General features: G+C 55.9%; 3 protein-coding genes across 3 annotated transcripts; all 3 read left to right on the forward strand.

The window, feature by feature from the left end:
- Positions 1-1,620: 1,620 nt before the first annotated feature.
- Positions 1,621-4,661, forward strand: DCS_06551 (glucosyl/glucuronosyl transferase; the record flags this gene model as incomplete). The annotated part of the gene is made up of 4 exons (XM_040803839.1): positions 1,621-1,801; positions 1,892-2,549; positions 2,610-3,614; positions 3,665-4,661. The coding sequence occupies 4 exons, from the start codon at positions 1,621-1,623 to the stop codon at positions 4,659-4,661; spliced, it is 2,841 nt and encodes a 946-aa protein (XP_040653943.1).
- A 1,431-nt stretch (positions 4,662-6,092) lies between these two features.
- Positions 6,093-8,134, forward strand: DCS_06552 (uncharacterized protein; the record flags this gene model as incomplete). Its single annotated transcript, XM_040803840.1, has 3 exons — positions 6,093-6,669; positions 6,739-7,194; positions 7,251-8,134. The coding sequence occupies 3 exons, from the start codon at positions 6,093-6,095 to the stop codon at positions 8,132-8,134; spliced, it is 1,917 nt and encodes a 638-aa protein (XP_040653944.1).
- A 4,596-nt stretch (positions 8,135-12,730) lies between these two features.
- DCS_06553 (C2H2 finger domain protein) lies at positions 12,731-15,391 on the forward strand (the record flags this gene model as incomplete). The annotated part of the gene is made up of 3 exons (XM_040803841.1): positions 12,731-12,887; positions 12,940-15,193; positions 15,253-15,391. 3 exons carry the CDS (start codon positions 12,731-12,733, stop codon positions 15,389-15,391), a joined length of 2,550 nt encoding a protein of 849 aa, XP_040653945.1.
- Between the last annotated feature and the right edge of the window lie 755 nt (positions 15,392-16,146).

The following is a 16,146-nucleotide window of genomic DNA, read 5'->3' on the forward strand; positions in this document are numbered from 1 at the left end:
TAAGTACTGCGATGGTAGGCGACGTTGTTGAGGTGAAAATTGGACTTATGGGTCGGACAATTGTTGAGGTCGGCCCGTTATCAGTCCAAGTACTCCGCACACGGAGTATTACTTACATGTACTCATTAACAGCCCGCCTGCCGATCTAGAGTTCTAGGTGCAACCCTAACGCCCCACGCCAGATCGATTGCTGCACAGCTGCATTAGTGGCAACGTAACGCCCCGCACTTTGCCTAGCATGGGTTGGAAGTTGTGGCAAAACAATCCGTACTGCTCCGTACGTCCCGAAAGGCATCTATTAGTACTTACTTACTTGCGGAGTTCATGTGCAAGTAAGTTAGTACAAGCAATGGTGCTCAGTAGGGTAGGCTTGGGGGGTTTCCCACCACTCACGTTGACCATGGGCGTCTTGCACTGATAGGCTTTTAGGTACACGAATGGTGTGGCGGCGTATATAAGTAAGTTGTGTAGCTCTCATTCCATAGTCGAGAGTAGATATACAGCATTATGCTTGCTTCCCCTTCTCGCTGCCCGCAGGCGTCGAACAATAAACCGTGGTGAGGATAAAAATCGCTAGATTGTATCACGATTACCAGCAGTCAATCACCATCACTGGGATTCATCACATTGCACACCTCCGGACACAACATCACGCCTGCACCTATCGTGTCTGCAAGGAAGTAGGCCTCACAGCCAAATAATAGGATTTGACGGAGCAAAGTACCCGATTCCCTACTTGTATGTACATGCAAGACGAACGCGCAATGATTCAGCAGTGAGAGACGCGTATATCTCATCTTAGAGCCTCAACTGGCGCCTTGGTCACAGGCATAAATACCGTGTGCAAATGCACATGCACATGTACAGTCAGTACATGTACTTGTGAATACACTTAAGTGTTATTGCTTGTACGTACATTTATAGTTCCCTCTAGATGGTTGCTCGGGTAGCCTGGACCCCGCCGAACAGCAAGCGCTGCTCCTCACGAGGGCGTTCGCCTCATAGTCACGTGCGTATATGTCGCACACCAGCTCTCGTACATACTTACGTATGCAATGCAGGCGCCGCAAGAGTGGGCGCGAGCTTAGGAGAGGTATCTATGTCCAGTATAATTAATTGTTACTTACTGTACTGTACAGTACTTGTTGGTGTACTGCGTAGTACTTTTAGTGTTACTCCGTATGACTTAAAAATTACTTGCAAGTACTGTACTCCGTCCTCCGTACACCAACGTTGATTGTAACATTACGCCAGACCCCAACAGCACATGCTGATAAGGAACTACCGTAGCTGTAAGTACATGTAAGTCAGTGTACATGTGCTTCGTGCTGCTACAACGACCCCCACCCACGCACTGTCGTGCGTCATGCCGCCTATTTTGCCTGCAACATAATTCTATATATATTTCGAACAAACTTCCCTCAAGCTACGCCTCGGATTCTCTGCCTACTTTACCATCATAGTTCCATCAACGTGAACCTGGGGCACGTGGGAATACCGCCAAGCTGAGCTCGCCAACGACTGCCCATGCTCTCTACACTCGGCATGACCAAGGAGCGCCTTGACCAGAGCCACAGGTTGGCAAATAGACATTTAGCTCGATAACGAACCAGCGCAGACATGCCTCGGTCGACCGTCGATCGAAATTTCAACGACGTGTCCAAAATCGTAGTGACAGACAGGTTCCTCGTGCCAGAGCCCGATCGGCCTCGCGAGACGACACGAACGTACGAGGAATGGGACCATCCTGGCCATGTCCATATCAGTCACCCCAGCCTCGAGGCTGGCGCTGATGTATCTCGTGCGTTTGAAATGTTTCCCAATGCCCGAAAGCTCCCCAGGCCGGGCGCCTGCTGAGTCTTGATGGATTCGCGAGGCTTACTGCCGACAGACGATGGCCGGGTCAACATCCACATCAGAGCGCAAGACGGGTGCCTTCACCTCCAGTCCACAGCAGAGAACCGGAACTTGACTGGTTCTCCATCTCCGCGGTTCCCCATCAGTTCTCGTCCAAGTCTTACGGGTGAACCTGGGAAGGTCCCTCGTCCGCAGCTCAATGTCGCCATCCAGATTGTCGGCTCACGCGGGGACGTCCAACCATTTGTTGCCCTCGGGAGGGTCCTCAAGGACACTTACGGTCACAGAGTCAGGATAGCGACTCACCCCATCTTCCAGACCTTTGTCGAGGAGAACGACCTCGAATTTTTCAGCATAGGCGGCGACCCAGCGGAGCTCATGGCGTTCATGGTCAAATACCCGGGTCTCATGCCCGGAATCGAAGCCCTAAAGAGCGGCGAAATCAGCAAGCGTCGAGTGGGGATTCGGGAAATCCTACTTGGATGTTGGAGGTCGTGTATCGAAGCCGGCAATGGCCTCAGACCGCCACCAAAGTTCCGTAATGGGAACGAGCCTGTCGGCTTGTCCACAGGCGTTCCAGGAAACCAGCCCCTGGTGCCCTTCGTCGCCGATGCAATCATTGCCAACCCTCCCAGCTTCGCACACATACACGTTGCCGAGAAGCTCGGCATCCCACTGCACATGATGTTTACGTGAGCCTGTCGTCCCGAAGGCACACCGAATGATGACTGAATCTTCCGCCTTTCTGTTAGCATGCCGTGGTCCCCCACCAGGGCCTTTCCTCACCCGCTTGCGAATGTCCGGTCATCCAATATGAATGATGCTACGACCAACCACCTGACGTACACGCTCGTCGAAATGATGACCTGGCAGGGCCTAGGGGATGTCGTCAACCGATTTCGAGAAACGACGTTGCATCTACCTCCGCTCTCCTTCCTCCACGCACCTGGACTTCTCACCCGACTCAAGGTCCCGCATACGTATTGCTGGTCTCCTGCGTTGATCCCAAAGCCGAACGATTGGCGAGATCATATTGATGTCGCTGGGTTTTTCTTCCTGAATCTCGCCTCTTCCTTCACCCCCGACTCCCATCTGGCCGCATTCCTCAACGCCGGGCCACCTCCAATCTACATCGGATTCGGATCCATCGTGGTGGATGATCCCGTGGCAATGACCCGGATCATATTCGATGCCATTCGACGAACAGGCCTGCGAGCATTGGTTTCCAAGGGATGGGGTGACTTGGGTGCCGACGACGTCGGAGTTCCCGAGGGAGTCCACATGCTAGGCGATGTTCCCCACGACTGGCTCTTCGAACGTGTCTCATGCGTCGTTCACCATGGTGGCGCCGGTACTACCGCGGCCGGTATCAGGGCGGGAAAGCCGACGTTGGTTATCCCATTTTTTGGCGACCAGCCATTCTGGGGTTCCATGATAGCCCGAGCCAAGGCGGGCCCGAAGCCGATCATGCATCAAGATCTGGACGCCGAGAAGCTGGCCGAGGCTCTCCTATTTTGTCTACGGGCGGAAACGAAGGAGCAGGCCAGAAAACTCGGCGAAAGAATACGCGAGGAACAGGGATGTAACGTTGGTGCGAAGTGCTTCCACGACCACCTCGACACCAAGAACCTGCGTTGCTCGATGGTACCCAGCAGAGCTGCGGCTTGGCAAGTCAAGGGGAGCAAGCTCCAACTGTCGCCCTTGGCTGCGTCTGTACTTGTCCAAGCGGGACTCTTGCAGTACTCCGATGTTGCCCTGTACGAACCGTCCTCTATCCCCATATGTCCACTCACTGATGCGTAAACAGTTTCCGAGCTGTCGAGTACGTCACGGAGGATCAACCTACCGACCCAATCTCGGCCGGTGCTGCTTCCATCTTCGCGGACCTCACCAGCATCGGCATGGCCGTGGCCGACTTGCCCAGAGAATTGTTCAGAATCGGCAAACGCAACAAGGCGAACCCAAGTGAACAGTCGTGTCTTTCACGACACTCTAGTGAGGATAGTATGGATCTGTCTGCCGAGGCTACCGGCACCGCCCCCCCTGGACCTACTGAAACCAGTGAAAGCATTGGCGATGCCGAGGTTGTTACGACACCCCCTCGCACATTGCAAGTGCCTCGACGAGACTCCTCGGCGGCAGATGACGAAACACACGTTCATGTCTCGGCTACTCTGGAGGAGAGCATTAGGGGAGTCATTGGGGCGGGACGGGGAGTCGGCCACGCTGTGTCAACAGGTGTGAAATCCCCCATGAATTTTTGCCTCGGCCTGGCCAAAGGATTCCGGAATATACCGAGGTTGTACAACGATGACACTGTCCGGCCGATAAAGAAAGTCACGGGTATTCGCAGTGGCATACAGATTGCTGGCAAGGAACTGGGATATGGTTTCTTCGACGGGATAGCCGGTCTTGTCACCCAGCCGATTCGTGGCGCTCAGAAGGAGGGCACTGCAGGGCTACTTAAAGGTGTAGGCATGGGAGTCGGTGGCCTCATTGCGAAGCCCGCGGCCGGTAGGTTTGGTTCCGACCCCGTCTCTCCATTCTCCGCACTAACACGCACAGGTATTTGGGGTGCTCCGGCGTATATTATGCAAGGAGCTCATGCGGAGCTACACAGCCTCTTCTCCCAAGGCGCGCAAAATCACATCACCACCTCCAGGGCTGTGCAGGGATATCAAGAGATGTGCAAGGCCACGGACGAGGAGAAAGCCGAAGTCGTCAGAAAATGGAAAATGGCAAAACTGGACCTTGAGAACTGTTACATGGTGAAGCAGGAGAATGAAACGATGGAGAACGTCTGAGTCATCCATGCGCGGTACCATCATTCTCACTCCCTCTGAAGATGAACCGCGGTACCTGCTCACACGCAATTGTCAAAGGATAGATTTGCACGTCACGATCAGCAAGAGCTTGAGAACAAATGCCACACAAGTGCGTGAGTGCTGCAGGAATCGAGTGGTGGCTCGAGTGCGTTGCATCATTTGTTGGATTGTGTTTTCTCTGCTCATCTCGCGATGATGACGAGGTGGAGCTGGGGCAAGCAGGTACGGCGACAAAGAAAGCGACGACTCCAATACATGGGCCAACGGTAGAAGGCGACCTGCAGTCTTCCAGGCCATATTGAATCGAATGATGCCATGGCGGTTGAGGGAAGTGGCAGGGAAGGAAGTCGTGATCGAGCGAGCACATGGTGACACAGAACTCACTAGAAATGGCATGCCGCCAACAGGCGAAATTTTTCAAAGGAAGAGAGACGCGAGCAAAGAGGGCAGATGAGGAAGTTTACTCCTAAAAAAACAGACAAGCACAATGAATTTCTCACGACGTCTTTGCACATCGTCGTGACTTCAGCTCCCTACGTTGTCTTGGCTCATCACAAGGCAACTCTGGGGTCCCCAATTTCATGGAAAGACGGCATACGACATGAAGTGGGAATGAGGGTGGACATGCGTTCAAATAGCATCTACTAGTATGCTGTAGTTGCCATGATTTCGCTTTGTTTGGGAGATTATTTCATGGCTCGGTCATACACTCCATTCGTGAGTGGCGATAGATATTAGTCCCTTTATTATCCGCTGATATCGACGATTATGGAGCCTTGCTCTGATGTCCCGTGACGGGCCGGTGCCCCTCCTCCGTGGTGGGGCAGGAGCCACTCTATAACTGCACGAATACGGAGTAAGGAGTAATATCCGTACGGTCGTGAAAGATACTTACGTAAGTACTTGTGCTCCGCACAGTACATGTTGGTTGCCAAGTACTTAATAGTACCTTGAGTACTCCGTACTCCGCACTGTACTCCGGTTGCTCGGAGAACTCCGCTGTTTGGTAGGAGGCAGTAATTGCGCAGTACTTTGCGATCCATATGGAGCACTTGGTAAGTACACATACAAGTACAGTATGTGCAAGACTTGTACTCCGTACAGTGCAAGTACTCCATACTGTACGGTACACGGCCTCGAGCACAGGTGTGCTGTAATTCATACAGTACTTGTACTTGCTTACTCCGTACATGTGAGTAAATGTACCTGTATGTACGGAGTACGGAGTACAGAATGTACTTGCCTTGCACACCATGACGTTCTTCTGGGCCTACATGTACACAGACATCACTTTCGCCCAACAACGCTCGGTTTCCAGTCCGCCTCCTGCTGCAGTCGACTACGCATTCTCTCCTCGTCGCTTGCAAAGGAAACGGCAGTCATAACTTGGCGGACTCTGCTCTGCCCAAGATGAGACCGGTTAGGAACCCAGTAGCGGGGGAGGCCAGCCGCGGTTCGCCTCCAGATGCGGGCCTTGGTCGGACACACCTGACGCCATTGCCTCCGGTGAGCTGCTTTGTGACGACCGAAGCCAGCCTCGACTCTGCCACCGACCCCGACGAGCCGGGGGAGTCGGTGAAGAGCTATGCGAACAAACGGAGCCGCAGCTCTGGTCTGTTACGACCCGACCGCACCGGACGACGGCAGCGCCGAGCGACACCGTCCCTGCCATCGGACGTGGACCACGGCGCCTCGAAACGCACCACAACCGACTTCACGGCCGTCTCCGGCCCCGGATCGACCGTTAGCTTCCCCTCCTCTCCCGAACTCTCCAGCACCTGCCCTTCCGACGATCCCAACAGCAACACGCCAAGCTTCGCCGAGCTCTCCCCTACCAGGTCTCCGTGCCCGGAAGCGGCGGGCAGTGTCGCGGGGGACGCGGTCCTGCAATTTGTGATGCCCAGCCTGACAGTTCCCCCTCGACGTCCCTTCACCGAGATCGGAAAGGCTTTAGGGAAGCTCAAGATTCTCGTCGCGGGCCCGGCAGGTACGTAGGATGTCAAGCCTGACGTTGGGGGCCTCGGGCCCGGTTTCTCGCCACTAACCCGGCACGCAGGCATCGGGAAAACGGCGCTGATCCTTTCCGTCGCTCAATGCTGCGACCACATCGTGCACATGGATGCCATCAGTCACTCCCCGGGCGGCAGCATCGCGGAGGTGCCTGCCAGCACTCGCCCTCATCTCTGGTGGCGAGCCGGCCTAGATTCCTCCACGCAGCTCGAAGGAAGGCGATTCTCCTCGGCGACGGACGAAATTCTTGATAGAAACCTATGCTTTGTGGACTGCCGCGTGGATGATCAATCCGAGGCAGGCCGCTTCCCTCTCGCGTCTTCACCGGCATCGATTGCTGACGACAGACCTGGCCAGGCTACGCGACCGGAAATTCGTTATGTCGAGTCCCAACTGTTTCGACTGTGCGAAAAGTCCCTCGAGGAAGCGGACTTGTACCACATCCTAAGTGGGGGTGCGGGGTCGATTGTTGACGTCGTCCTCTACATGATTCCGCACGCAGGTATGTTCGCCTCGCCGATGGCCTGCTCTCCGAACGCTAACGTGGTTGGTTACGAGGCCCTACCCCCGACGACGTTGGAACGATGCGGATCCTGCAAGGCATGACCAACGTCATTCCTCTGCTCGCACGCGTAGACGAGCTCGGCCACGGCGAAATACCGTCTTCCAAGCACCGGCTCAAGACGTGCCTTGGGGACACATATTCGGCCTGTTTTTCGTTCACGAGCCCTGGCTCTGCCCAAGACCTGTCGGACATGTACGCCGTTTCGAGCGACACCCGAGACAGCCACGAGACGATGGAGGCGAGCATTTTGATGAGCTCCTCGTACCTGCCGCCGTTGGTACCCACGGAACTGCAACCGCTCGTCGAGCGCATCTTCTCTCTCGAAGGCAGCTCTCTTCTCCGCCACTCCGCCGCCGTCAAATCCGTGAATTGGCGCCGACGGTACCTTGAAGAAGAAGGCAACTCGTGGCAATCGGCCTTGACTTGCCGGAACCTGCCGCGGCATGGAGTCGTTGCCCGCTACCCGGCGGCCACCGCACAGGCGGAGCGGCAGTGTTGGGGTCGGATAGAGCTTGCCAGCTGGGCCGAGGCATTGCGCCAAAGCCTTGCGGCGGAGAGTGTTGGCCGATCCCGCGACGGGCTCGGCTCGGTGGCATCAAGGAGAGAGATGCCTCTTGCCAACGCGGGGACGGGGACCGGACGGCGCAGCAGGCAGATCCGACGGCAGGACAAGACGCGACCGGCCATGACGAGTCGCCAGGACCCCCTTGGTTTGTTGGAACTGGTTGCTCGGATAAAATACCACGGAGAACTCACACTGGAGCTGCTCGGCAGTCTTGGGGGTCTGGGCTGCGTCGCGGCGTGGCTCATCCGGTCCGAGCTAGCACATCATTGGGATGTGAGGCTACCTCCAGCCTGGTGCTTGACGGCGAGATGATTTCGAAGCCTCGCAGGGCAAACCGGCCGACCGGGCAAAGCCTGTAGCTGGGTTTTAAATGTGCGATATGACCGAAGGGGCCATCGATTATTATGGGGGGGCTCGATTTGAGACGAATCGTGCCTTTGTAGTGACGTATTCCGCGAGCACTCCAGGCACCTAGGTAGGTAGGTAGATATCCAGCGGGGCGCCATCGCGTCAGCAACACATCCATTCGCTTTGCCGACTTCTTGGGTTCCATTTCGAGCAGGCGATGAGTTGAGTGTCTTGCATTGTGCACATCCACACGCGTCCTCATACTGTTTGTTCTCCCACATCGGATGTGGCAACATGGCAAGGAATAATACGGGATACATGGCGAGGCATACGATCAGGTCGCAGGTAAAGAATTGCACTCGCTGCTCAGTTGGTACTGGGCCGTAACTGTGCCAAGTGTTTGCATGTACGTGTACTCTGTACGTATACCGTGCTGATGCAAATACTTGCATATACATGCACAGGCTGCGGTAGGTGGCGGGCCAAGATGGAGGCCTCGAGCTTGTCCTTCTGGCCGCCACCCTTACTCTCTGCCGTGGAGAGGATCGATACAGGGTAATACAAGGACAAAACAAGAGGCGCCCGCCTCCTTGGCTTCCTCAGCCACCAGGCCGACCTGTGTAAGACCACTCCGTACTCGTGCGTCAAACCACACGGAGAAGGAGTTGGCCTCATCCTCGCTTGCATGGCGAAGAGTAACAATAGGAACAGCGCAAAAATGGTGTTGTCGCATCCCTCCAAGACAATCACGGCTCATCATAGCGGAGGAAATGAAGAAGGAAAATACGGCGGCATTTTCATCCCAGCCATATCAGTCGGATACAGAACAGCAAAGTACGCTTCAACGACAGAATGTCGCGACAGGTCATGCATGCATGAATGCAAACCCGTCGCACATGCATGGACGAAATTCTTTGCCTACAGGACAGCGTAGCAGAAAAAAAGACAATAACAGCAGTACAGAGTATGCATAGTAATACTGGAATGTAAATTTTTGCTACAATATTGCAAGTGTAGCCACAACCTCAAGCACCCGATCGGACACAGGGTCGCACAGTCACAAGCTCCACAGGAGTGACGAGCCAATTGTACGGAGTGTGTACTTACGTACGGAGTACTCTGCACTCCGTACTCCGTACCTTGGTTCCAATCAGTGTACTCCGTAATACGCAGCAGTCAATACTTGTACGTACCAAGCTCGCCAAAGCAAGGATGAGGGGAGGGGGTGTTTGCTCTGCACCAGCTGTGTTTTAAACCTGCCGTGTATGTTTAAGCCATTATTATTATTCGTTCGCTTTGATGGGGTGGACACATGACCTTGTTCCCTGCACGGCCAGGCCCGTGAAGGGGAGTATTAATACTACATGTACAAGTAAGGCACTGTACTTGCACTTGCAACCAAGTACAGTAAGTGAACTGTCTCCGTGCTGCACAGTAGGTATTATTTGTACTCCGTACATTTACCATGGTCGCACTCCATAATTACAGTATACGCAGACGTTCACCTACAGCAAGTATAGCACAGTGTATCTACTTACGCACTCCGTCCTCCGTACTGCTTGTGTCATGAAAATGTATTATTAATATTCTTGCTGTACATGTACTGTAGGTGCATGCACATGCACGAACTTATGCGAGGACTTGCAGGCAGTATTACTTACTTGTATGTCCAGAGTTCTTTTTTATTGGCCTACTTATACTTTTTTTTTCGGTTTACTTACTTCGTACTCGTACGCACAAGAACGGAGGACGGAGTACGGAGTACATTCAGCTTGCCTTCTCGTACTGGCCCTTTGTTCCTTTTCGCTGGCCACACTCTGCAGGTACTTACTCTCCTGAGACCTGACAAAATTTTCATCGCGAGGGGGGTCTACATGTACACAATGCACCTGAAGGACCAAAGCATGTACCTCCGAATCCTCTTACGAGCGAGTAATAAATAGTACGTACATTAGTTGTACGACTAGTTCTCGTTGTGCCAAGTATCACTGCTCGAGGTGCTCCTCGCGTACGCGTGCCTGTCTGCCTGTCCGCCTGCGGTGGCCAAATCAAATCGTCATGAGCTTTGTGACTGCCCGGGAAACTCACCGTCCATTGCGCCCACATCCGAGTACTCGCAGGGACTATGACGGGTTGTCGCTATTCGCATTCCCCGCGAGAAAAATAGTTACTCAAAAGTACCAACAGAGCTCCTAGCAGGCATTCGTTTGTCCACGACTGACATCTGGCGGGAGCGCTGGCGGGGCGATTTCGCGACATGGACGGAGTACGGAGCACAATACTGTACATGCACTTATTCGGATGAAGTACGGAGTTCATGTAAGTACTCTGTAAGTACTCCGTACTCCGTACCTGGGTTGTGTTCCTCAATGACACGAATTCGTGCCTTAACTAAGTACAGTACTTATTACAGTACAAGTAAGTACTGTACGAGTACATGTACAAGTACATGTACATGGGTGCAGGTGTACTACGGCAAGTCCCAAGGTACCAAGGCACTTACATGTAGGTACCTGGCACTAGTTCGTCGGCACAGACAGCAGGGAGGGAGAAACCCGGGGTACCTCGCGTGCAGCCAGCTGTACCATGCAAGTACTCGTACATGTACAGTAATACAGTACGTCCGGGATTGTCGGTATTGTTTGAAGGGAACGAGTGACCAAGTACTCCGTACGTGCAAGTGCACGTAATTAATACATGTACTCCGTACAGTACTCGCACCCATCGCTCGGCGATTGCGCAACATAGGTACCTAGTACCTACCAAGTACTGTACTGCACACCTACAGTACGAGTATTACTTGCACCGAGAGTCCTCGGAAGTGGGCACTGGTACTGGGTACCACATGGACGGGCCATCCGCACCGTGATTCGGGAGGAATCCACTTGTTCCCGGGTACCGATACTTAGGTTATGCTTAGCACCAACTTACCAACGTGCCTCTCCTCCTCTCAGCGGACTTGTCCCGAGGCTACTTGTTCCACGCAATACAAATGCCGAATGCTTCGAAAAGCTGTCGGGACCTGATCCGTCAGCATCGCGATACCGTCCTGTCAATATACGGGCAATACCGTACTGTAAGCGGCACAAGTGCGTCAAGTACGGATACATGCACGCACGAGTAATCATACCAGCTTCAAACTAGCGCCGGCTTGCCCATTCCGAGTCACCAGGGACGGGACGTCCTGTAGGTTGTCCCCGATCTGCTGCAGCAAGTGGACCACAGTGGACCGCGCGGCGTTGGCATGGGCTTCGATGACGCCGACTGGATGGAGGTCTCCCATGTACGGAGTACCCGTGGGACGAGTGTCCTACCCAGGTACCGGCGTAGGTACTAGCAGGTACCATGCATATCGAAGTCCAAAAAGCACGAAATACTTAAAGTAAGTAATTACTTGCAATACTCCGTATTGCTTGTACCAAGGACGAGTATCTAGTTCCTGCATCCAAATTTTGCCCACGACGGAGAGCCGCGCTGCGAGACGCCGTACATGACAATGATGGGCACGCCTGAAATACGTGTGCGATGTGCAGAGTATTCATTGCACGCCTCTGGGTAGGCGTACATGTGTGTGCACTCCGTGCCCTGAGCATGTACGGAGTAATACACGTACTTGGCTTGCACGAGAACGAGCCGGGCTAAGACACGTGCCCTGACTTTGATATACTTACTTACCTACCATCGTACTGTACAGGTACCTACTGCGGGAGAGTGCGTAGAGGTACGTGCAAGTAGTGTACTGCTTGTACGTACCTTAGCAGGTAGCACTAAGGTACCGGGATGGCCAAGACGCGCAGCGCGCTTCACTGACTTGGAGCCCCTCTCGAGGCACAGCACTGCAGCGACAGCTCCCGCCCTCCTCAGCCACCAAAGCCCAGCCCCTCCGCTCGCTCCATCGCGGGCCTACCCCCTCCCTCCCCTCTCCCCTCCCTCCCCTCCCTCCCCTCCCACTTTCCCACTTTCCCACTTGCCCACTTTCCCTCTGTTTCTTTCCATCCCTTCTCTGCGGGCGCCCCTCCCCCCCCCCCCCCCCAAAGTTGCCAACCCCTAGCATGCAGCTTATGCCCCAGAGTCTACCTTCCCCCTCCCTCCCCTTTGCTCCTCGATCAACACCTCTCTCCTCCTCCTCCATCCTTCCCCTCCACCCATCGTCCGGCAACACCCCCTCCTCTCCCCTCCCCTCCATCCCATATCGCGTCAACGATCCCCTCTTCTCGCCATCGATATTCGTCTGCTTCCTTCGGACCGGACAGACCCGCCCAAGCGGACAGAACCTCGGGCTTGACTAGCGAACAACCAAACAGCATTTCCATGACTGGCATACTACCGGTTCCAATGACCAGCGTCACCTTCAAATCCACCACTGCCACCCTTTAAACCCCACGGGAGCGCGTGTGAGCGAGGAGCGAGGAGTCAACAGCGAGAACCCAGAAACGTACGATATTCAACCATCGTACTGACCAGCCTGCGGCCGCAGTGTGTGACGTTTATTTTTTTTTCACCGTCGTTGCCTCGCTGTCGATCCTTGGAACCACACGCACGACAGGGCTGCCCATCAACATGCCTGGTGCCAGCGTCGCAGTGCTTCCGCCGCCGCCGCCGGTCTCGGCATCATCCTCGCGGAAGGCGTCCCTCGCCCCCGAGCGCAAGTACAAGTGTCAGTTCTGCAACAGGGCCTTCAGCAGGAGCGAACACCGAAGCCGACACGAGCGATCCCGTACGTACCGTGACCCTCGAGAGAGGGAGCAAACACCCCTTTGTCCTTGCAGCCCCGTCCGCCGTTGAAGCTATGGCGTGCGCGGGCTTCTCGTCCTGCCCGCCTTCCCTCCTCCCCCCGCCCTTTGCCGTCGTGATCCTTACTCTCTCGCGTGCCGTCGCGGATGCTGACGAAATCCCAGACACAAAGGAACGACCGTTCAAATGCATGAAGTGCAGGAGCACCTTTGTCCGCCGCGATCTTCTTCTCAGGCATGACCGGACCGTGCACGCCAAGGACGGCGGCATCCCGCTGCACAGCGACGGCAAACGTCGTGCCGGCGGCCCCAAGACTCGAACCATCAGCGGCCCCTCCAAGGCGGCCCTGCCTCTGGACACGTCGACCCTGGAGCAGATGGAAGCCGGCAACGATGGCATATTCGACGTCGAGACGGCGGCCATGCTCGTCGCCGACCTGCATCACAAGGCCACGGCGGCCATGCGCGGCGACGCCGGCGCCTACGACGACGCCTCCTCCATGGCCTACTCGCCACGCCGCTCCTCCATCGTCGAGTCGACCGTCACCTATCCGTCGGGCGCCATTGCCCTTCCCCAGATGCAGTGGGAGAGCTTCATGGCTCCGTCCGTGACCGAGCCCAAGGCCCACTCCATCTCGTCGAGCACCTCGGGCTCCTTCGAATCGCACCACTCGTTTGCCGCCGCCCAGCAGCAAGCCGGCAAGCTACCGTCCATGGCCAGCCCGCGCGCAAAGGCCAGGACCGGCTCGCAACCCGCCGCCGCCGCCTCCGCCGCCGCCGCCGCCAGCTCGGCGTCTCAGCCTCCCCCGACACCCAACGCCTCGCACGCGGGCTTCAAGGCACCGCAGGTCGACGACGACGACGAGCGCAACGCCGTCCTAGACACGCTGCGGAGCTACGATGGCGAGCATGCCATCCCCGAAGGCTTCCGCCTTCCGGGCCTGGGCTCGTTGAACCGTTACCTGGCGACGTACTTTGGCATGTTCCATCACCACCTGCCCTTCCTGCACCCGGCCTCGTTCAAGCCGGCCCAGGTGTCGTCCCCGCTGCTGCTGGCCGTCCTGAGCATCGGCGCCCTGTACTCGTTCGACCAGGACCAGGCCTACATGCTCCACATCGGCTCCAAGGTGCTCGTCAACCAGTTCCTGCAGAACAAGGAAAACTTCAGCTCCCGCAAGTGCCCCCTGTGGACCATGCAAAGCTCCCTCCTGAACATGGTCTTCGCCAGCTGGAGCGGCGACCCCAAGGGGCTGGAGTGGGCCTGCTCCATCAAGAGCCTGCTCGCCAACATGGTGGCCGGCAACCGGTACGAGCTCAAGCTTCGCCAGGAGGCCCGCGGCGCCGTCAAGCCCGCGCGCTCGGAGTGGGTCGAGGACGAGGGCTGCCGACGCACCTACTACGCCGTCTACATCTTCTTCGGCATGCTCACCCTGACGTACAACCACACGCCGGCCATCGGCTTCAACGAGTTTGAGGACCTCCAGCTGCCCTCGACGGAGGCTCTCTGGAACCTGCAGGTCGCCGACGAGGCCGCCTGGCGAGCCCAGCTGACGGCGTCCCCGGCCGTGACCTTTATGGACGCCCACGACAACCTCTTCCAAGGCGAAACGCTCACGTACAGCGCCTTCGCCACGCGCGTCATGATCAACGCCTTGTTTCTCGAGGTCTGGTATCACAAGCGAAGCCCCGAGGCGCTTCAGGACGTCGTCACCGAGTACAAGCTTCGGCTTGCCCTCGAGACGTGGGAGAAGTCGTTGGACCTGTGCGAAGCCGAGTCGGTCGTCGTCCCCCTCAGCGGTCCCCTCAAGGGCCAGCATCCCCTCGTCTTCAACGCCAAGGCCATGTATCGCAACGCCCGCGGCCGCCTCGAGGTGGATCTCAAGGGTGTGCAGGAGGCGCTGCGGTACCACGACCCGTACGAGGTTGCGGCGGCCATGTCTCACGCTCGAGACCGCGTGAAGCGCTCGAGCGAGATGATCAAGGTCATTCAGGAATGCTACAACTGCATCGAGACGGCCGTCGTCCAAGGCATCCGCTGGGTGGCTCGAACCTCGCCCACCAACTGGAGCGTCGAGCACCCTCTCTGCGGCATGGATCTCATCATCATCCTGTCGCTGTGGCTCTATCGCCTGGAACACGACGAAGAGCCCGCGACGCCCGAGGAGGTGGACATGTACAACAAGATTCGACTCCTCTTCAAGAGGGAGTCGATGGACGGCTACACGCCGCACCTCAGCTCCGTCATCGCCCGACTCTGGGGCTCGATGCTCGACGAAGTCGTGGTCTGGGGGTAAGTCGTCGCGAGCTCGCCGGGCGACGGTGCACCGATGCTAACCACATGCCTCGTAGGATCACGCGCTTGATGGGCGAGTCGTTCAAGCTGCACTCGCAGGCTCTTGTTGGCTACGTCGACGACCCCGAAGCTTCCTCGGCCGCATCCACGCCCTCCATGACCTCGCAGGGTGCGGATGAGGACAGCGTGTATTAATTCATCCGGCCATGGTTGGAATGAACCATTCCTCGTCTCGCTAGGCAGTTTCTGGTTCCCATGGTCCTAAGCGCATACCTACCCGGGTGCCTTTCGAACGGCTTTGGCTTTGCTTTGCGTACTTTGCGGTGCCCCTCCCCCTCCCCTCCGCCTCTTTTTTTTTGTTCGCTTTTCCAGCGCTCAGGGTCTCAACGGCGTTTAGCTCTTTCTCATGTTGTTTTCCTCGCGTCCGTCGCCCTACCTTGCACCTCATTTCCTTGATGATATTCGAGAACTAGCAGGTGTCCGTCGGCTGCTTCAGGTCTCTTTGCCCTTCTGCGTTGTCGTTATTGTTGCTCGGCTTGAGCCGTGAATCAGCGTTTAGCGACGATGGTGCATTTATGAAAAGACATCGCACAGGGGGGGAGGGGGGTATGCATACGTTCGATTTCTCTGCAGCAGAAATTGGATGCTCGGCAGTGGATGCTCAGCAGTGTGGCAGTGTACGCTGATGGACTGGAGCATTGGCAGGTTGATTGGCTGGTCCATGACAGCGACGCCGCTCTCTTCTCATTTCTCCTTCAAACTGCTTGATTCACTTGGCATTTTTCTCCCATTTTAATTTGCAATCTTGTATCACTTTGTCCATTCCTCACTTCGCATCTCAGCACTCAACCTTAGTCGTCGCGCTCCCGATCGTTGGCCTTTTTTTTTTTTCTTTTTGCTTTTCAGATACCTTGTTCGATATGCAGATTGGCCGCATTTTAATTCTATCG

Source organism: Drechmeria coniospora, chromosome 03 (genome assembly GCF_001625195.1).
Source record: "Drechmeria coniospora strain ARSEF 6962 chromosome 03, whole genome shotgun sequence".
Lineage (NCBI taxonomy): Eukaryota > Fungi > Ascomycota > Sordariomycetes > Hypocreales > Ophiocordycipitaceae > Drechmeria > Drechmeria coniospora.